Source organism: Corvus brachyrhynchos, unplaced genomic scaffold (genome assembly GCF_000691975.1).
Source record: "Corvus brachyrhynchos isolate BGI_N302 unplaced genomic scaffold, ASM69197v1 scaffold64, whole genome shotgun sequence".
NCBI lineage: Eukaryota > Metazoa > Chordata > Aves > Passeriformes > Corvidae > Corvus > Corvus brachyrhynchos.
Window position 1 is genome coordinate 128,959 of NW_008237405.1, and position 17,759 is coordinate 146,717.

At 39.3% G+C, this 17,759-nt stretch overlaps 1 protein-coding gene and 1 long non-coding RNA gene across 2 annotated transcripts in view; both read right to left on the minus strand.

Annotated features, from left to right (window-relative positions):
* Positions 1–15,706, minus strand: part of LOC103613258 (guanine nucleotide-binding protein G(q) subunit alpha) — a 127,398-nt gene extending 111,692 nt beyond the window's left edge. Inside the window, exon 1 of the mRNA XM_008631012.2 lies at positions 15,524–15,706. Coding sequence (XP_008629234.1) covers positions 15,524–15,670 — 147 coding nt within the window. The 5' untranslated portion in view covers positions 15,671–15,706. The remainder of the gene's footprint in view (positions 1–15,523) is intronic.
* Positions 7,019–7,372, minus strand: LOC108445860. The gene is made up of 3 exons (XR_001860891.1): positions 7,349–7,372; positions 7,148–7,163; positions 7,019–7,097 (listed from the first exon to the last, which is right to left on the minus strand). It is a non-coding gene; the product is annotated as an uncharacterized LOC108445860 (long non-coding RNA).
* Positions 15,707–17,759: the final 2,053 nt, after the last annotated feature.

The window sequence follows — 17,759 nt, forward strand, 5'->3', positions numbered from 1 at the left end:
GTCCTGAGGACAACCTGTCTTTCTGAAAACTGAGGCAAAGAAGGTGTTAAGTACCTCTGCCTTTTCCTCATCTTTAGTAACTAAAATTCCCTTCTGCATCTAATAGGGAATGGAGGCTGTCCTTGCCCTTCCTTTTTACCCTTTATGTATTTATAAAAATATTTTTTATTGTCCTTCACAGAAGTGGCCAGATTGAGTTCTAACAGGGCTTTTACCTCTCTAATTTTTTTCCTACATGACCTAGCAACTCCCTTAAGCATTTCCTGAGATACCTGACCCTCCTTCCAAAGGTGATACACCCTCTTTTTTTTCCTTAGTTCCTTCAAAAGCTCCTTGCCCATCCAGGCCAGTCATGTTCCTTGTCGGCTCATCTTTTGCCACATAGGGACAGTCTGTTCTTGTGCCTTCAAGATTTCTGTTTTGAAGCACGCCCACCTGTCCTGGACTCCTTTGTTGTTAAGGGCTACTTCCCAAGGAGCTCTCCAAATAAGTCTCTTGAATAGGCCAAAGTCTGCCCTCCAGAAGTCCAGTGTAGAAAATTCATTGATGCCCCTCTTTGTTTCACCAAATATTGAAAACTCTATAATTTCATGGTCACTGTGTCCCAGACGGCCTCCAACCACCACATCTCCCACCAGCCCATCTCTTCCTGCAAACAGCAGGTCTAGCATAGTCCCTCCCCTAGTAGGCTCGCTCACCAGCTGTGACAAGTTGTCCTCCATACACTCTAAGAACCTCCTAGACTGCCTCTTCTCTGCTGAGTTCCCAGCAGATGTCTGGTAGGTTAAAGTCACCTACAAGAACAAGTGCTGGTGATCTTGAAACATCCTCCAGCTGCTTGTAGAATAAGTTATCCACCTCTTCTTCCTGGTTGGGTGGTCGATAACAGACTCCCACCAGGATGTCAGCCTTGTTGGCCTTCCCCCTGATTCTTACCCATAGGCACTCGACCTTATAATCATTAATCTCAATTTCCATGGCATCGAGATCCTCCCTAATATACAGAGCTGCCCCTCCACCTCTTCTGCCTTGCCTATCTCTTCTGAAGAGCTTGTAGCCATCCATTGCAGTGCTCCTGTTATGCGAGTCATCCCACCACGTTTCCGTGATGGCAACTACCTCATAGCTTTGCTGCTGTACCATGGCTTCCATCTCCTCTTGTTTGTTACTCATGCTGCGTGCATTAGTGTACATGCACTGAGCTGCTGATTTCACCCCTGACTCTGGCTTACTACCCTTGGGCTTGTTTCTGGAGAGCCTAGTTGCATCCCCTTCCCCCTTCCATCCTAGTTTAAAGTCCTCTCAATAAGTTCTGCCAATTCATGGGCTAGAATCCTTTTTGCCCTAGTTAGACAGATGGAGCCCATCTGGCTCTAGCAGGCCAGGTGCCATGAAAATTGCCCCATGATCACAGAACCCAAAATTCTGCCCATGACACCAGTCCTTTAAGCCACTTGTTGATAATGTGGGCTCTCCTGTTCCTTTCATCATTTGTCCCTGCAGCTGAAGGGACTGAGCAGAACACCACCTGTGCTCCTGCCCCATCAACCAATCGACCTAGAGCCTTGAAGTCCCTTTTAATTGCCCTGGTGCTCTTCTTTTGAAGCTCATCACTGCCATCCTGGAGTGTCAACAGTGGGTAATAAGCAGAGGGCTGAATACGTTAAGGGAGTGTCCCAGTGATATCCTGTACCCAGGCCCCAGGGAGGCAGCAGACCTCCCTGTGGGATGGGTCCAGTCGACATACGGGACACTCTATTCCCCTCAGAAGGGAATCACCTACCACGACTACCCTTCTTTTCTTTTTAATGCTAGAGGTAGTGATCCGTCGGACAGACGAAGTATAATTGGGAGGCTCACTGGGAAAATTATTTTCTTCGATGCCATCTGGCTGACCCTCTGGATCCAGGGCCTCATACCTATTCTGAAGTGGCACCTGGGTAGGTGATGGGGGTCAGGAGGAATTTTTATTAACTCCCTGAGTAGGGACCCATTTCCACTCCCCTTCATCTGCTAGGTATCCTCCTTCTGCCTGATGGTAAGAGGCATGGGAGTCCTCTGACTCCTGATGGGCTTCTCTCAGGGTTAAAAGGGTGAAAATCCACCAGTCTATTTCCCTTTCACTTTCCCTAATACTCCTTAGTCTTTCTACTTCCTCCTTAAGCTCCACCACCAGACAGAGCAGATCATTCACCTGTTCGCACTACATGCAGGCATCTTTTGCACCATCCCCTGGTACTACTGACAGGCTCATTCCTTGCACGAAGGGACTTGACAGAAGTGTCCTTCTTGAGGGGTTCTGTTTGGGTTGGTACACTTTTACTAGCTATAGCTTTTGATCATTTGGAGACCATTGCTGAGGAAAAAAAACCCGAAACCAACCAAACAAAACCCCAACACAAAATAAAACCCCACTACCAGGAGGATGGCTGAAACCCTGCCTGCTTGCCCTGCCTGTGCAAACTGCCATGCAATGCCCTCAAAGATGTGTCATGCCTCTGTTTGCCCACTCCTGGTCGCCACGCTCCCTAAAGCCTTCTTTAAATCACCTGCAATGGGCAGAGGAAGCCCCTCCCTGTGCCTGAATGGCTAAGGAGAGGAAGTCATAGTACCCACTGTCTCATTTTCCTTATTCCACTGCAGTGATGCTAGGAAATGAGAGTATGCCTGTGTAGTGCTAGTTTGAGCCACGTCAGTGTTGTACATTTTACCAGGTCTGGACTCTTAGTGGTTTTGTCATCATTTGAGAAAAGGATCTCTATCACAGCCCGTTCTTGCAAGCATTGGATTTGTTGCTCCATGGTCTTCCAAGGGCCTTGCTGCAGCTGGAGATCTTCTGGGAAAAGGTATCTCTCCTTCACACTGGCCAAGAGTTGTGTCCAGAGGCTGAGGGGTTCGGGCCTCCTCATGATCCCCTGATTGATACCCACATGATGCAACAGAGATCCCAAGTGCCTTGCTTTAATACCGTCCAAAACTGAACCATCACCTGCAGTGTCCCAGACTCAGATCAACAAGCTCAATATAGACTTGTTGGGTCGTCAGGTGAGGTCTTTCCTGAAATTGCAGAGACTTTCTAAGGACAAAGATTTGATGATTATTTCTGGTTCTGATTCCTCTGCTTCCTGTGAGGGTCCTGCCTCCCCGTCATCATCCACTGGGCAAATGGATTTGGTTTTATACTTTCTTCTCTGGATGGAGGGAACTGCTATTGGCTTAGGCTGCCCTTCTGGTTTAACTGCAGACTGAATGACCATGGTGTCTTCCGATTTGTTCTCCTTTCCCTCTGTCTGTAGGTGCTGCTGTACAGTATCGAGCAGTGTGCAATAAGCATTAGCCAGGGCCCAGCACAGTGCAATAAGCTGCCTCTCTTTGGAACTGTCATTGCAATTTTCTTTCAGATATTTCCCTACCTCAGCTGGGTTCTGAATTTGTTCAGGGGGGAAATTCCAAACTATTGGGGCAGAGTATTTCTTCAGGACCTGGCCTATATCCTCCCACATTCCATGTCACTCAGGATTTTCTACCACTGGGGCAGATCTCTGAGCAACCATCCTGGAAATCTCAGCCCTGATTCTAAATGTGTTGTAGGCCATATAGAGGAGAGTTAACAGAATTAACAACAAAAACATGGTGTCTTTAACATCTAGACAGAAATGAACATTCTCAAAAGGTGATGTGTCAGACCTGAAGGGGGAGAAGGATGTAAACAGTTGGGAAAAATCATCCCCTACTTTTCTCCCAACAGGCTGGGGGTGATTATTACTAAACCCTCAGAAGTTGCGGCTGAGACCAGGATAGGCAAAACAGCAGCAAATCCACATCTCACTGCCTCTGATGTTATCTTTACATAAGCTGATATCGCAGAGTGTATCAACAAAGCAATCTTGGTTTGTGTCCCCGATCTGAAAAAGAACCATATCCTGGGCAAATTGTACCATATATATAGAGAAGTATATAAGTCTAGGTGCCACAGCCCCATGATTAAACCGGGCAGCATGTTGACCAGTGAGTCCTGTATCCAGTATAAAATGTTCCAGACAAAATTGTAAATTTTCCACTTTCTCCCTCATGCCCCTTAAGTTGGGTGCCAAATTTGTCTTGGTTTGAGACAAATTAAAGGAGAACACTCTGGAATGAGTTGCCTCCTTTTACAGGTTCAAACAAATCCCTTTCCACCAATGAGGAACAAAAATGAGTAGATATAAGTGAAACGATAACAGTTTACTAACAAGTAGAACAGCAACAGGCAAAAAACCCCAAAACAACCAAACCAGTAAATAACTGCTAGATAAAAAAATTGCTAAATCTCACGGATTCCTCCCAAGAACAAAGAGAGACCCAAAATGCTGGGCACATCCCCCCAAGATGGCGCTCCACAGCCGAGCATGTGGTTTGAAGGACAAAGGGAAAGATGGTGTGAGTCTTCCCCCCATGCCCCTCTCCGCTCTGCTTATCTCCTCGACAGCTGGAGCTCCAACTGGTATTCTCTGGATCAAGGGATAGAAACTCACAGAGGGACTTCACCTTCCTCGTAGCAGGAGACGACAGGAGCAGGCAAGGCAAGGCGGCTGGGTTGGGGCAGCTCGTGGTCTTCTCCCCTTGGCTGGGCACTGATGGCGAGCTGGACTGGCTTGCTGGAGCGGGGGCCACCCTGCTCAGCGCTGTGGCAACAGTTGGGAACCTGTGGAATTTGCCCCAAGGCAGTGTCTCTGAGATGAGAAAAAAACTGAAAAGAGAACCCAAAAAGGAAAAGCCTCTGCCCGTGCTGCCTCGGCTCTACAGCAAGAAACCAAGAGCCAAACCAAGCAGCCAGAGAGATCGAGCTCTGCCTAAGGCAAAACCCAAGAAGCCACTGAGGCAAAAATCACGTGTCAAGAAAAAGAGAGTGAGATGCCTGGAAGACCAGACTTTAAAAGCACCTGCCCTACCATCCCCCGACCTCGTGATTCTGTTTCTGGCTGCACTGCTGGTCCTTAAAGAGACAGTAACAATTTTTTGGCACAGATGGATATGGAATACAACAACATTTTGCGTTACCCATGGCATGAGCATTTCATTATATTTTCTCTCCCCTGTCCAGCTGAGGAAAGGGAGTGATAGAGCAGCTTTGGTGGACACCTGGCATCTAGCCAGGGTCAACCCACCACAAATATCCAGTATATTTTGCGCTTTTTTGAGCAGCTTTATTTTCAATCCTTAAATGTTTTAAATTTTAAAAGGCCAAGGGAGTATTAAAGTTTCAAGCTGACAGAGAAAGTAGAGGAAAGGAAAGGCGGAAAAAAGAACCAAATGAAACCCAGAAAGTACTGGTTTCATGGGGAAAAAGTAATTAAAAGCCTTACCGCAAAAGATTTCAGCTTTCAAAAGTCCCTTTTCAATCCAGAGTTTGAATGAAGCCAGCTTTAAAAAAATGCATAGGAACATCAAAGAAAACATTAAAAATGTATATAAAATGTTTCTTAAAAATACAAATATTTCATGCCAGAAAACACACAATTTTATCAGATTACATGTTGTGAGTTAAGTAAAAAAACCCCACCCTTCAAGTGCTTAAAATTATACAAGATTCTTCCTATTTGACTGTGATATGTGCCTTTAAGTTTTGCTTTCGGAGACCGGTGCAATGAAATTATTCTGGCCTTTTACAACATATGACATTATGGCTTAGACATAGAAATGGACAATGGTTTTTTTTTTTAATGGAATATCATCATGATTCTAACTCTTAATAAAAATCATAACAGTAAGGAAAACCCTTCCAAACCAAACTATTCACATCTTTTCAGTTTTTAAAAGAGAAGATTGATAACGTACTACTGATGCCATGAAGATTTTTTGCCTTTTCTTTTATACTCCTGTTATAGCTTTTTTACAACTTCTGTATTCTTAGTGCTTTTTGCCTACATTCTTAGACTTGTTTGTCAAGCTGAGAGACTAAACATTTTAGAAGCTTTGTAGTTAGGGATCAGTGTGCCCCAGACCCCAAGGTCCTCTCCAGAACACATTCTGTAAACTAAGATAGAACCATCCAGGGGAAGGCTCCTTGGGGAGGGGGGCTCACTAGAGCCTCTCATTGGGGAATTTTTGATAGATATGCTAATTAGTAAAACCTATAATGTTATACCAGATCTTTTGGGGAATCCCTTTTCCCCTTCTAACCGTGTATGAGTCTTGATTTTAAGACCAGGAAAAGGCATCACTACCTTTGCATCCATACCCAGTTCAAAAGAAATACTGAAATACACAGCAGAAAAATTCTGTTATGTCAGAACACCTGTTAAAATACTTAGATGAGACAGGAAGCCTGTTTCTGCACAACTGTAAGTTCTAGTGTAGTCCAAGTGCACCCTGCAGGTGTAAAAACTATTCATGTTTCGTACTCAGCAGATTTGTGTTTTAAATGATCCTTGAAGGAGCTTTGAATTATTGGTGCTACTATATTTCTCCAATGTCAAGCACCTAGTTGAGCAGAACCAGCAGTAAAGAATTGTGGTGGGTTGACCTTGGCTGGATGCCACGTGCCCAAAGCCCCTCTATCACTCCCCTCCTCAACTGAACAGAGGAGAGAAAATATAATGAAAAGCTCATGGATTGAGATAAGGGCAGGCAGAGATCACTCACCAAATACCATCATGGGCAAAACAGACTCAACTTAGGGAAATTAGTTTATTACCAACCAAATCAGAGCAGGATAATGAGAAATAAAACCAAATTTTAAAAACACCTCCCTCCCCCCCACCTCTCCCTCCTTCCTGAGCTTAAGGTTGCTAACAATTTTCTCTATGTCCTCCCCCAGCCTTGTAGGGGGACAGGAAAAGGAGGTTGTGGTCAGTTTGTCACACATTGTTTCTGCTGCTCCTTCTTCCTCAGGGAGAGGACTCCTCACACTCTTCCCCTGCTCCAGCATGGGTCCCTTCCATAGGGTGCAGTCCTTCAGGAACAGGCTGCTCTCAACATGGCTACCCAACAGTTTCACAAGTCCTGCCAACAAACCTGCTCCAGCATGGGCTCCTCTCCACAGGTCCATAGGTGCTGCCAGGACCCTGCTCCAGCACAGGCTTCCCACGCGGTCACAGCCTCCTTTAGGCATCCACCTGCTTCAGTGCGGGTCCCTTCCACGGGGTGCAGTCCTTCAGAAACAGACTGCTCCAGCATGAGTCCTCCACGAGGGTCACAAGTCCTGCCAGCAAATATGCTCCAGTGTGGGCTCCTCTCTCCACAGGTCCTGCGAGGACCCTGCTCCAGCGCAGGCTTCCCACAGGGTTACAGACTCCTTCAAGCATCCACCTGCTCCAGTGTGGGTCTCCTCCACAGGCTGTAGGTGGATCTCTGCTTCCCCATTGACCTCCCTGGGCTGCAGGGGCACAGCTGCCTCACCGTGGTCTTGCACCATGGGCTGCAGGGGACTGTCAGCTCCGGCGCCTGATGTGCTTCCTGCCCCTCCTTCTCCACTGATCTGGGGGCCTGCAGAGTTGTTTCTCTCACATATTCTCACTCCTCTCTCTGGCTGCAGTTGCTGTTGCACAGGTTTTTTTCCCTGCTTAAATATTTTATCCCAGAGGTGGTACCACCATCACTGATGGGCTCGGCCTTGGCCATCAACGGGTTTCTCTTGAAGCTAGCTGGCATTGGCTCTATCAAACATAGGGGAAGCTCCTGGCAGCTTCTCACAAAAGCCACGCCTGTACCTCCCCCCTACCAAAACCTTGCCATGCAAACCCATTACAAGAATAAACTACTGGGCTACCACAAAAATAATTAAACAAACACATTAATAGAAATGAACACACAAAAATTTGATTTCAGTTTTGTTCTAAACCTCTTAACAAATGTAAAATGACAGTGTGGCCCTATAAATGGTACAGTTAGAAAAAAAGTTTGCTGTCAGACTTTCCAAAGTCAAGGTGGTGCTTCTTTTCTACAACATACACAGCAAACCCTCTGTAGATTACAAATAGATATAGACTAGGTAAGAAAAATATGACCAAACTAAATCCAATGTCAATAATTTTGATCTCTGTGTTTTCCTTTTTTTGAATAAACAGAAATAAAAACATAAAAATAGTCATGAAGTGGTGCAATTGGCACCCCAAAGACTGTTATGGGATTCACCAAGGTTACACAACTGCAGTGTTAATACCTCTTTACTCCAGGACATGTTTCCATTCTGTCTCCACCCAGTATAAAGTTGCACCAGAGTCCAGAAAGGAAACAAGTGTGCCCAAGACTTCTTTTATGCTCCAGTGACAGTTACTTGACACTATCTGTGCTGTAATTATGCCTCACCTGATGGGGGAGAATTTTAGAGTCTTTGCCAGGAGTCCGAGAGACGAACGGGACTTTCAGCCTTCTCTGCTTTCAGATAGTTGTTTGTTTATTAAGTCTTATCAGAGAAATAGAGCCACTTAACGTGACCCAGACATAGCACAGAGCAGAGAATGCAGGAGAATGCCAAATTATCAAGATTACACAGCCTTTCTAAAGGTAAATTAACCAATGGTCACTAAAAGCGTACATTATTTTTACTTTTCCACCAATGTATAAGAAATCATCTAGTCACGTAGACAGGAACTGCGGAATTCTTTATCCAATCATCCCAAACTACTTCTACTGCAGAATATGGAGTAGTAGAAGAAGAAGAAGAAGAAGGTCTGGAGAACAACAATCCTCCATTTTGAAGTTTTTTGCTTTTATCTATTTACTATATTAACAAACCCAAATCTTCTAAATTTTTCACCCTGTGACAATCTTACATAATATTTTATCACCTAGTTCACACCAGTGTAGATTCTAATTCTTCCCAGAGGGTAGGCAATTTTCTCCAAGGACGAAGGTCGAAAACAATGTTGTCCAGGGGGTTAGAATCCTTCAAAACAGGCAGAGAAATATTCTCTGCACTCTGGGTTCATACATTACTTTTTTGTATAACCTGTACAATTGATAGCACTTGGTTCTCTGGTCCAAAAAAAATAGCTGGATAAGGACTGAAGCAAGATGCAAAGAACATATGCACACCCCAAGAGTGCTCATTTATCTGCTTGTACAGCAACAATACATACTGAGTGCATATGTTCTCAAAACAAGGGTCATAGCTTATTAAAGAAAATAAAATCTAAAAATAGAGGAACATTTTCAAACAAACTACTTGTCACATAAGTTACCTTTTGAAAATATTCAAGAAAAACTCCAAATTTGCAAAGCATGTACATGCAATCTATAGCTACGCTGTATACAAATTAGCTAACAAGGTTAACTAAAACAAAATAAGCCAAATTTAAACTCTGCCCTATTGGCCACATGAAGAAAAATGCAAAGTCATCAACCTGAAACAAACTTAATTAGCATGAAAATACCTTAATCATAACATTTTTTTCACAGTATTACTTACCTCAGCCAAGGCATACATTTCATGAACTCTAATGCACATGAGAATTAGAGAAGTGAAAGAAGGGATTCAAAGCAACTGTCTCAGTTACCCTTCCAACCCAATACTAAGCTCTGTTTTGTCAAACTGAAGACTGTTCACAGAAGCCACTTGCTCATAACAAATCATTTTCTTCTTATCCAATATCTTAGGTCCACCATAATAATAAATAATCTACAGAAACCAGTCAAAATGTATATACTTTTTTTCCAAAATTGAGGCATGCAACAGAGGCTTTGTCATTTGTTTCTGGGAAAGCATATTGTAAAAACAAAATTAACACCAATAATCATACCTAAGATTTTTCCTTTTTTTTTTTTTTGCCCACCTCCTGTTCCAGAAATAAAATACTGGTCCTTTGTCTCATGCCTCACCTTTAGGTAGTCACCTAAAGTTAGATTTTGTATTCACTTTGTTGTAAGAATGGAGGTACATAGGTCCATATTCTGAAATCAGGTAGGCATGTGATCAGAATTGCATAGTGTGAATATGTTATAAACTCTAATGTTTAGATTTTATACCTACTTTAACCAGGGAGAAAAAGATGCAAGAAAAAATTCAACAATCAAAGTAATTATGGGAATACCTTTATCAGGCAATGCATCCCACTAAATATAAAACTACTAGTACTGCCACCAATAATAAAAAAACCAAACACTTGATTAAAAAAAGGCCTGGTTAATTTCTAATATTTTAAAAAACCCCACAACTAATTTGCTTAACAGTCAATTTTCTAAACCAAACCTGAACTGTATAATAAGAGGAAGCTTTCTTCTATTTCAGACATTACAACTTTTACCACATAGGAAGTACAAACTAAAAAAGAGAGACCAACAAAATCTTCAGACAAATGGCCCATTTTAGCTGACAGTTTCTTAATTCATGGCAGTAAATCTTATTTCAAGCGAATCTTGTGAGTTAGTAGAAATGAACAATGAAGACATGAGACTGAAAAGCTTTTAGTAATTTCACAAAACATAAATGGAACATAACTGTATCAGTCAGTTTCCCAAAAAATGTTTACTGGGGGTAGAAAATATTTTCCAAAGTTTCAGAGAATTTAAGACAATATTTCAATCTGAAATTATTTCAAAATTGAATGCTGGATTATGTAAACACAAAATATGTACAAATGAATGAACTAATTAGGAAGTTAACAAATATTTTGCTCTAAGAAAAAATTATATATAATATAAATACCCATATAGCTATTAAACTACTGCTAATAAAGGAAAGAAATCAGAATCATTTCAAGACTGTAACATCTTACTCATTACCTTAAAATAAACTCCAGACCTCTATTACATTCAAAAGCTTCCCTGAGAATATTTCACATTTTTATTGTCAGAATGCATGGTCACATGAATGTTTCTTTTCAGACACTCAATAAGAAAAATAACTGTGGCAAACATATCTAAAGTAAAAGAGAAAGAATACTTATAAAAAAGAAACAATGACAAAAAAAAAAGCTAGAAACATCTTGTATAATTATCAACCTTTAACATCTGCAGGAGCCATCACAAAATCTACAAGAATCTGTAAGCAAGCATTTTAACCAGCCATTCTCTCTACTAGGAGTAAAATGGTGGAATTGGAAAGGTAAAACATGGACACCACACCCCACACATGTTTTTGTATTTGACTTCTCATTTCCCATTAGAAAAGGGTAGTTAATCACTTAAAATATTATGTTGCAAAAAAGATAAAGTGCTTCTCTTAAAATATAAAAGACGAAATGAAGAAATTTTAATGCACTGAAATTTGAGTTTTCAAATTTATGCCTACAGTATTCTATATCTGGCATATATATTAAATAATCTAGGTCCTATTCATTTCAAAATTAAATGTTAGCACATGCACGAACTTCAGTGTGATTAATTCATTTAATTTTGTGGGCTTGCAGCTGTTTTAAAATGTGAACAAAAGATATTCTCAGTTCTTTGAGTGACTCTGCTAACCTATTTTACCTCTGATAGACAATCATTTTTCCTACACTTGGAAAAAATATAATCTAAAAGTCACTTCTGTTGGGATAAAATATGAAATAGTAAAGAAGAATATAATAGATGGAAACAATTTACAAAATCATTGGAGCAATTCAGGCAAATGCAAGAAATTTCAGCTCTAACCAAAAGGTAAACAAAAAAGGGAAGTAAGCAATGACTTAAAAAAAATTTTTTGCTTTAAATGTAATAAAAAATGAAAACAGTAGAGAGTAGGACAATATGGTCACAGGTAAACAGATAAAAACTTTATAGGGTCAAATGTAAAATAAAACTGGAGAGAGGCCATCTAGGCAAGAGAGAAGTGACTGAGGAAGACAGCTAAAAAGAAAAGCAGTTAGGGGGAGACTGAGTTCTGTTTTGGATTGTGTAAGTTCATTCTTTATGAAGCACTGAAGAAAAAAATGTTCATGGCTTTACTGAAGCCCCTAAAGCTCTTTGATGCAAATCCTCATGGCAGGAAATGTAAAGCTATTGGGGAGCCAGTTTTTACCTCATGTCAAGCAAGACTCATGAACGAAAAAAGTAATCTTTAATTTCTTTATCTGAATAGATGTAATTGATTACAATACTTGAAATCTTACTACACTCTTTTCCATAGTGGCTTGCTCTTAGGTAGTCTATTTCTTGTGGAAAAAAATTGCATCAGTAGCTTCACAGTATTAGAGGCATTTAACTGACTGCAACACTTTTATTTACTGGGTAATTTTTCTTTAGTTTTGTGTGTCTGGAGGAAGACAACTGAGAATACTAGGAGTACTAACTAACATGACTAGTATAAATCCCTTTTTCCTGTAACCTGCTTTTAAGCTCTCTGCTTCAGCTTTGAGACACTGAAGAATACTTTTTACAAAGATGGCACAGTTCAGTTTTTTATTATGTGTATTCCAGACCAATAAGCTATTCTTTAAAAGCATTTCATTTCAACATCCCAAGAATATAATAATTCTTTTTTAAGAAGGCCATAAATCCTTCAGATTCTGCACCATCTGAGAGTCAATGCATCTCACACACAGCTTGCATGCTAATGCTTGGGATTCAATCCTTCGTACTCTGAATATCAGGTAAGGTATATGAGGGAGGTCCTTTTCTCCAACCTATGTTGTTCACATAACTCTAATGTTTAGACTTTATACCTACTTTAACCAGGGAAAAAAAAATGTCATGTGAAATTACTACTTTGTTGTTCAACATGAAATTTCACTGAAGAGATCCAAAACTTTTAAGACTCCACTACTTGAGATGAGAATTTATGTAATTTGACTCCATACCTGATCCTGATATCTTACTTTTTTTTGTGTTTGTTACAGTAGATTACTTAAATGGGGGTGGGGGGGAGTGGGGGTGTGGAGCTATTAATAAAGTAAACTTGGCCTTGAAGACAATTTCAGTAAGATTTTGGAATTTAAAACCATTTTCCCATACCTGCTTATTTTATTTTTTAAACATTTCCTATAGGGAAATAGGCTTAAATAAAGAAACAACTTCAGCAATGGAAACAACTTACAGCAAAATTCTTGGTCTACAATAAGACATTATTTTATGTTTTCGGTCCCTATAGTTTCTTGTAACCTGTTCTATCTTACATTAGGTATCTTGTTATAAATATTTAAGAAGTCTCATGGGAAATCATGGATATGGATTCAAATAAGACTTTCTGCCTGATAACCACTGCTGAGTGACATCTTCCTGACAGTCCGTAAGAAGAGGCAACTGTCTTCTGGAAATTACATTGAAAGGGAACAATAATGGGTAAAAGTGGTAGTAGTTCTTTAGTACAGTAGTACATTTTTTTAGTAAAAGTTCTGTAACAACAGGAGAGGAAAAATAAAAAGCCTTCCTTCAGCAATATTAGACATGAAGAAAGATAGAAAAGGAGAAATGGGGGACTACATTACCTGGAGCAATGACTTCTAAGCCACTATGGACAACACTGGGAATGTCAGAAGATAAAAAAATTAAAGTTAATGTTTTAATTCAGAATTTGAAAGGAATGACAGGAACATAAATACACAGGTCAGATTTCTAAAAATATAATTAAAAATATTTTAAAATAAATATAAGATTTTTTAAAATTGAATTTGAATATCAATGGTTGCACGAGTTACTATTGTACATTCACAAAAACTTTGTAGACAGGCAATTTTGAGAATTGCTCAAGTCCATTTCTGTAAAAAAACAGGACAGAGAAACCCCACCTAAGGCTTTTCAGTATTTTATAAACTGCTTCTTCAAAATTCAAGATGCATATAAAAAATTCAAAATTTCTGGTTAAAAAAAAATGGAAACACAGTAACAGTTTACTCAAATGGAAACTAAAAACCCAGTCCATAAGCAACCATTTCCTGTGTCACATCCCTAAGAGATAACCCTCACCTATTATCTTAAACCTCAGTAGAGCTCATATTCTGAAATTGACAAGACAAAAAAGTGTGATGAAAAGTGATGAAGTATGATACAATGCCTTACCATCAGTTTTGAGACATTACAATGTAAACGGTAATGTTTACATTTCTCAATTTACTTTCACTATTCTGATAATAAATATTTCAAAGTTCCTAGATTATTATAATATAGGACAATGAATTTCAGACTCTGCCTCTTTAATTATATCCGTGACTATGAAGCCAACACAGCACTAGAAGAACTAACTTCCTTAACTTACAACATGCCTCTTCCTACACTGATATTAAAATAATCCAGCCTGGATGTCATTTTTTTACACTGTGCAAACATCACAACTGTCTACTTAACTGGACTTTTTGAATTTGATACGTGTCACTTCACTCTTTTCTTTAGGCTCAGCCACACAAACATCAGCTTGAGCTGTAGTTTTCTAAGCTATTGTGCAAGACAAGTACTGTGCTAAAAATATGCTGTTACTCGAACTTTGAGATATTCTCTAGAGACCAAATTTTTTGATATAAGATTCAATTTTTTTTTTTGTTTTTTAGGTTGCAAGGCTAATAAATTTACTTTCTCAATGGAGAAAAAAAAGGCGGGAGGAGGAGAGATAAGTTTGCATTTTTAATTTCCTTGAATTAAAAAAATCCCCAAGTTTTTGAAGGAATTGCATCTAGTGAAGGAGGTGAGTGCAAAGATAGACTCACTTACTTTAAGTCAAGTTATTTTTATATCGAGAAATGAACAGCTCTAATTAGAAAGGTCTGGCCACACATATACAGCTATGATACATCTAATTCACTACAACTATATAAAAACAGCCTATAAAATTCAACATTCAATTTGAACAATAACTGTAGAATATATACTTTGCAGTATAATATACAAGAATAATTTACTGATTTATGATTAGGACTTTCATATACTACAGCAAAATGACCGTCAGTACCGATTCTGAAAAAAAAAGTGCGCTTCACAATGAACTAAGTTTTCAAGTCACCTTGTTAGGAAATTCAGTGCTTTATGTACAGCAAAAACATGGAGCTGAAATACACATGCAAATTTCCTTTTTAATACTAGTTATACCAGTTATACATTTGATTTTAAATGGAAAATTTCTGAATGGAACAAAAATGGAAAGAAGCCAGGTTAATCAAAGATAAACCTTACAAAATGCTTTAAATGTATTTTCTTTCTAAGTTTCAATGATGTCATCACTTTCAAAAAAATTTGCTTATTCTAAGGCCTTGTATCAAAAGTTTTATTTCATAATATACTTACACACACGAAGATATTCCCACCTATTTTTCCAATATTTTTTTTTCCTCCACATAATATTGATGGAAAACCTTAAGTAGTACTGGTACAAACCAGAAAAATTATTTAACTGCTTTGCCCAGAACATAAGCTGTGAGGAAAGGAAAAAAGATAATTAAAGTCACAGGCAAACAGCAGTCTGCCCTCTACCCTCTTGCTATGACAAACCCTGCAAACATCTTGATAAGAACAGCACCTCGTTGTCAGAGCAGTGAAAAGGGCAGAGAACTAGAGGCACGACTGGAAGAAGCCCTTTTCTTCTAAACTTTAGGTAGAATATAATTTGTGATTTATAATTTTTAGAAACCTTCAGTACATTTCCTAAAGATAGAAGAGGAAAAATTTCAGCTATGGAAATAAACAAAAATCTCACCTTATTATGGTCGTACTTGTATGGGATTTTGAGGGTATCCATGGCTCTGATCATGGCCTGCATTGCTGTAAATATATTCTGGTACACCAGTTTTGTAAAGCCCCTTTTGTCTTCATCAGAGTAACCTGATCCATGAATGATTCTCATCTGTTTGATGAATGTGCTTTTGCCACTCTCTCCTGTGCCTGCAAGACAAATAAGAATATACTTCAGCCAATGGACACAAACATGACTTTTCTGCACAAAGTGGGCAGCTTGTTCAGTGCAGGGCAGAACACTGTCAAGTGGTTATGGTGCTTGCAAGGTGCTTGCTACAGGGATCAGTTCAATATAAAGACAGCAGTAACACAATAACAACTGAAGCAACATTGAATTAAAACTTTTATTTTGAAGACAAAATAGAAGCAGAAAAAAATAGCAATGAGTTAATAACTAAAATAAAATATACTCTCCAAAAAAATCTAGAATACACCACTGTGTATTTAAAATTATAAGCATAAATTTCCATTCCCAAAGATATAGTTCTCAACTATAGGGAATTACTATGAGATGTTCTATCACAAAAAATCATAGAGTAAGAACAAAAATCAGCTTGCATGGCCAACTTTCAGAACATTATGGTAAGCATCAATATACAACCAATACATAAATTTGTTAGAAAACCAAATAATATAACAATTAGAGTTGTGAAAACTTCAACCTCACAAATATATAAAATCAGCTTTAAGTAAAATTTGGCTCGTATTTGTTAATGGAGAGTCATTACTTCCTTTAAATTTCTTTGTGTCTTTGTACTTTACACGAAGCATAAATAACTAATAAATTAATATTCTGCATGTTTAATAATTTAAAGTTAAGATTTGCTTGTTTTGAATTTTGCACAAAATATATCAGCATTTTTTCCTTTGGCAAAATTCAGTCTCTCTGTGATTAGCAGAGCTTACCTAAGCAAGCAAATCATATGAATACTTTATAAGAAGGAATTGAAATTTAAAAGAGTTGCACAGCCATATGAATGCTGTATGTTCACCTATTTAGCTCCCTAAGAAATGCAATGCATTTAAATGCATGCAATACTTAGCCTTTCAGCCTAGATTTTATTTTGATCATTTTTATAAAGCTTTCAGGCCTTATGATATAATATTTGGCTCCCAGGACAAAGAAAGCCTTATGCTTTACATGATGTTTCAGGTGTCTCAGAGTAGTGTATTCCACAAGCAGTGCAATGCAAGGTTAAAGCATGATTCTGTGCTTGCAACTCTTAAGTCTTTCAGGTAGTACACCTCAAAATCTAACCTTGAAGTCTCTACAAGATTTTGTCTTTACTGTGTGTGACTGTTAATTCAACTCCTGCCTAAATTTTTGCCTATCACAGCTCATGCTAAGGCCTGATGTATGCTAGGAGCAGTGCCATTAGGTCAGTCAAGCACTATGTAGGCAGGACAGGTAGCCAAAAAAAGCTAAAGGACCATTATAAAACCATTATCACCTGCAAATTGTTGTTTGAAATGATGCCTTAGGTTTTAACTTTTATATATTTCAAATCCTGTACTGCTTAGTGTGTAACTCTGAAGTTTCTTGTAGCCTGTTAATTTCTGCTCTCTCGTGCTAGGTAGACATAACAAAGCCTCTCCAGGCCTGCTCTCCAAGGACACCCAGACTGTCCTAGACCCAAAAAGTATAAACCAAAGAGCCTCTAAGGGGGAAAGCGGAGGGGAAATTACATCATTAAACTGAAGCTTTAATTAGAGAATTAACCCTGATATGCAAATGAACCAAACCTATAAAAGTGTGAAGAACTCGTGACCTGTCATCTATCTTGGGATCCATCTTGGCAATAGCCTCTGGCTCCCCAGGGGGTACCTTTGAAGGCCTTTCAAATAAATACCTACTTTTATTCTCTTACTCCTGTCTAGTCTCTGTTTCTAGGAGGCCTCTTAAGGCATCACCAGGAGCTGCTATCTTGTTTGGCAGTCTTGTCAGAACGTGCTAAATTATGGAAATGGTATAGACCAAATCTCCAAGCTGAAGAGTATAGAACATCAGCTTACCCAAAAAACTTTTGAAGTAGATCCAACAGCAGTTGGACTGCTGAGGCTTTCATGCTTCCTGGTGTGATACAGGAGATGCCTGCACCGTGATGGAAGAGGAAGGATGAGCATTGTCACTGTCGGCTAGGTAACTAATTCTTTTCTTTTCCTCATAGGTGTGTTACCAGATGATAAATGGCCTACAC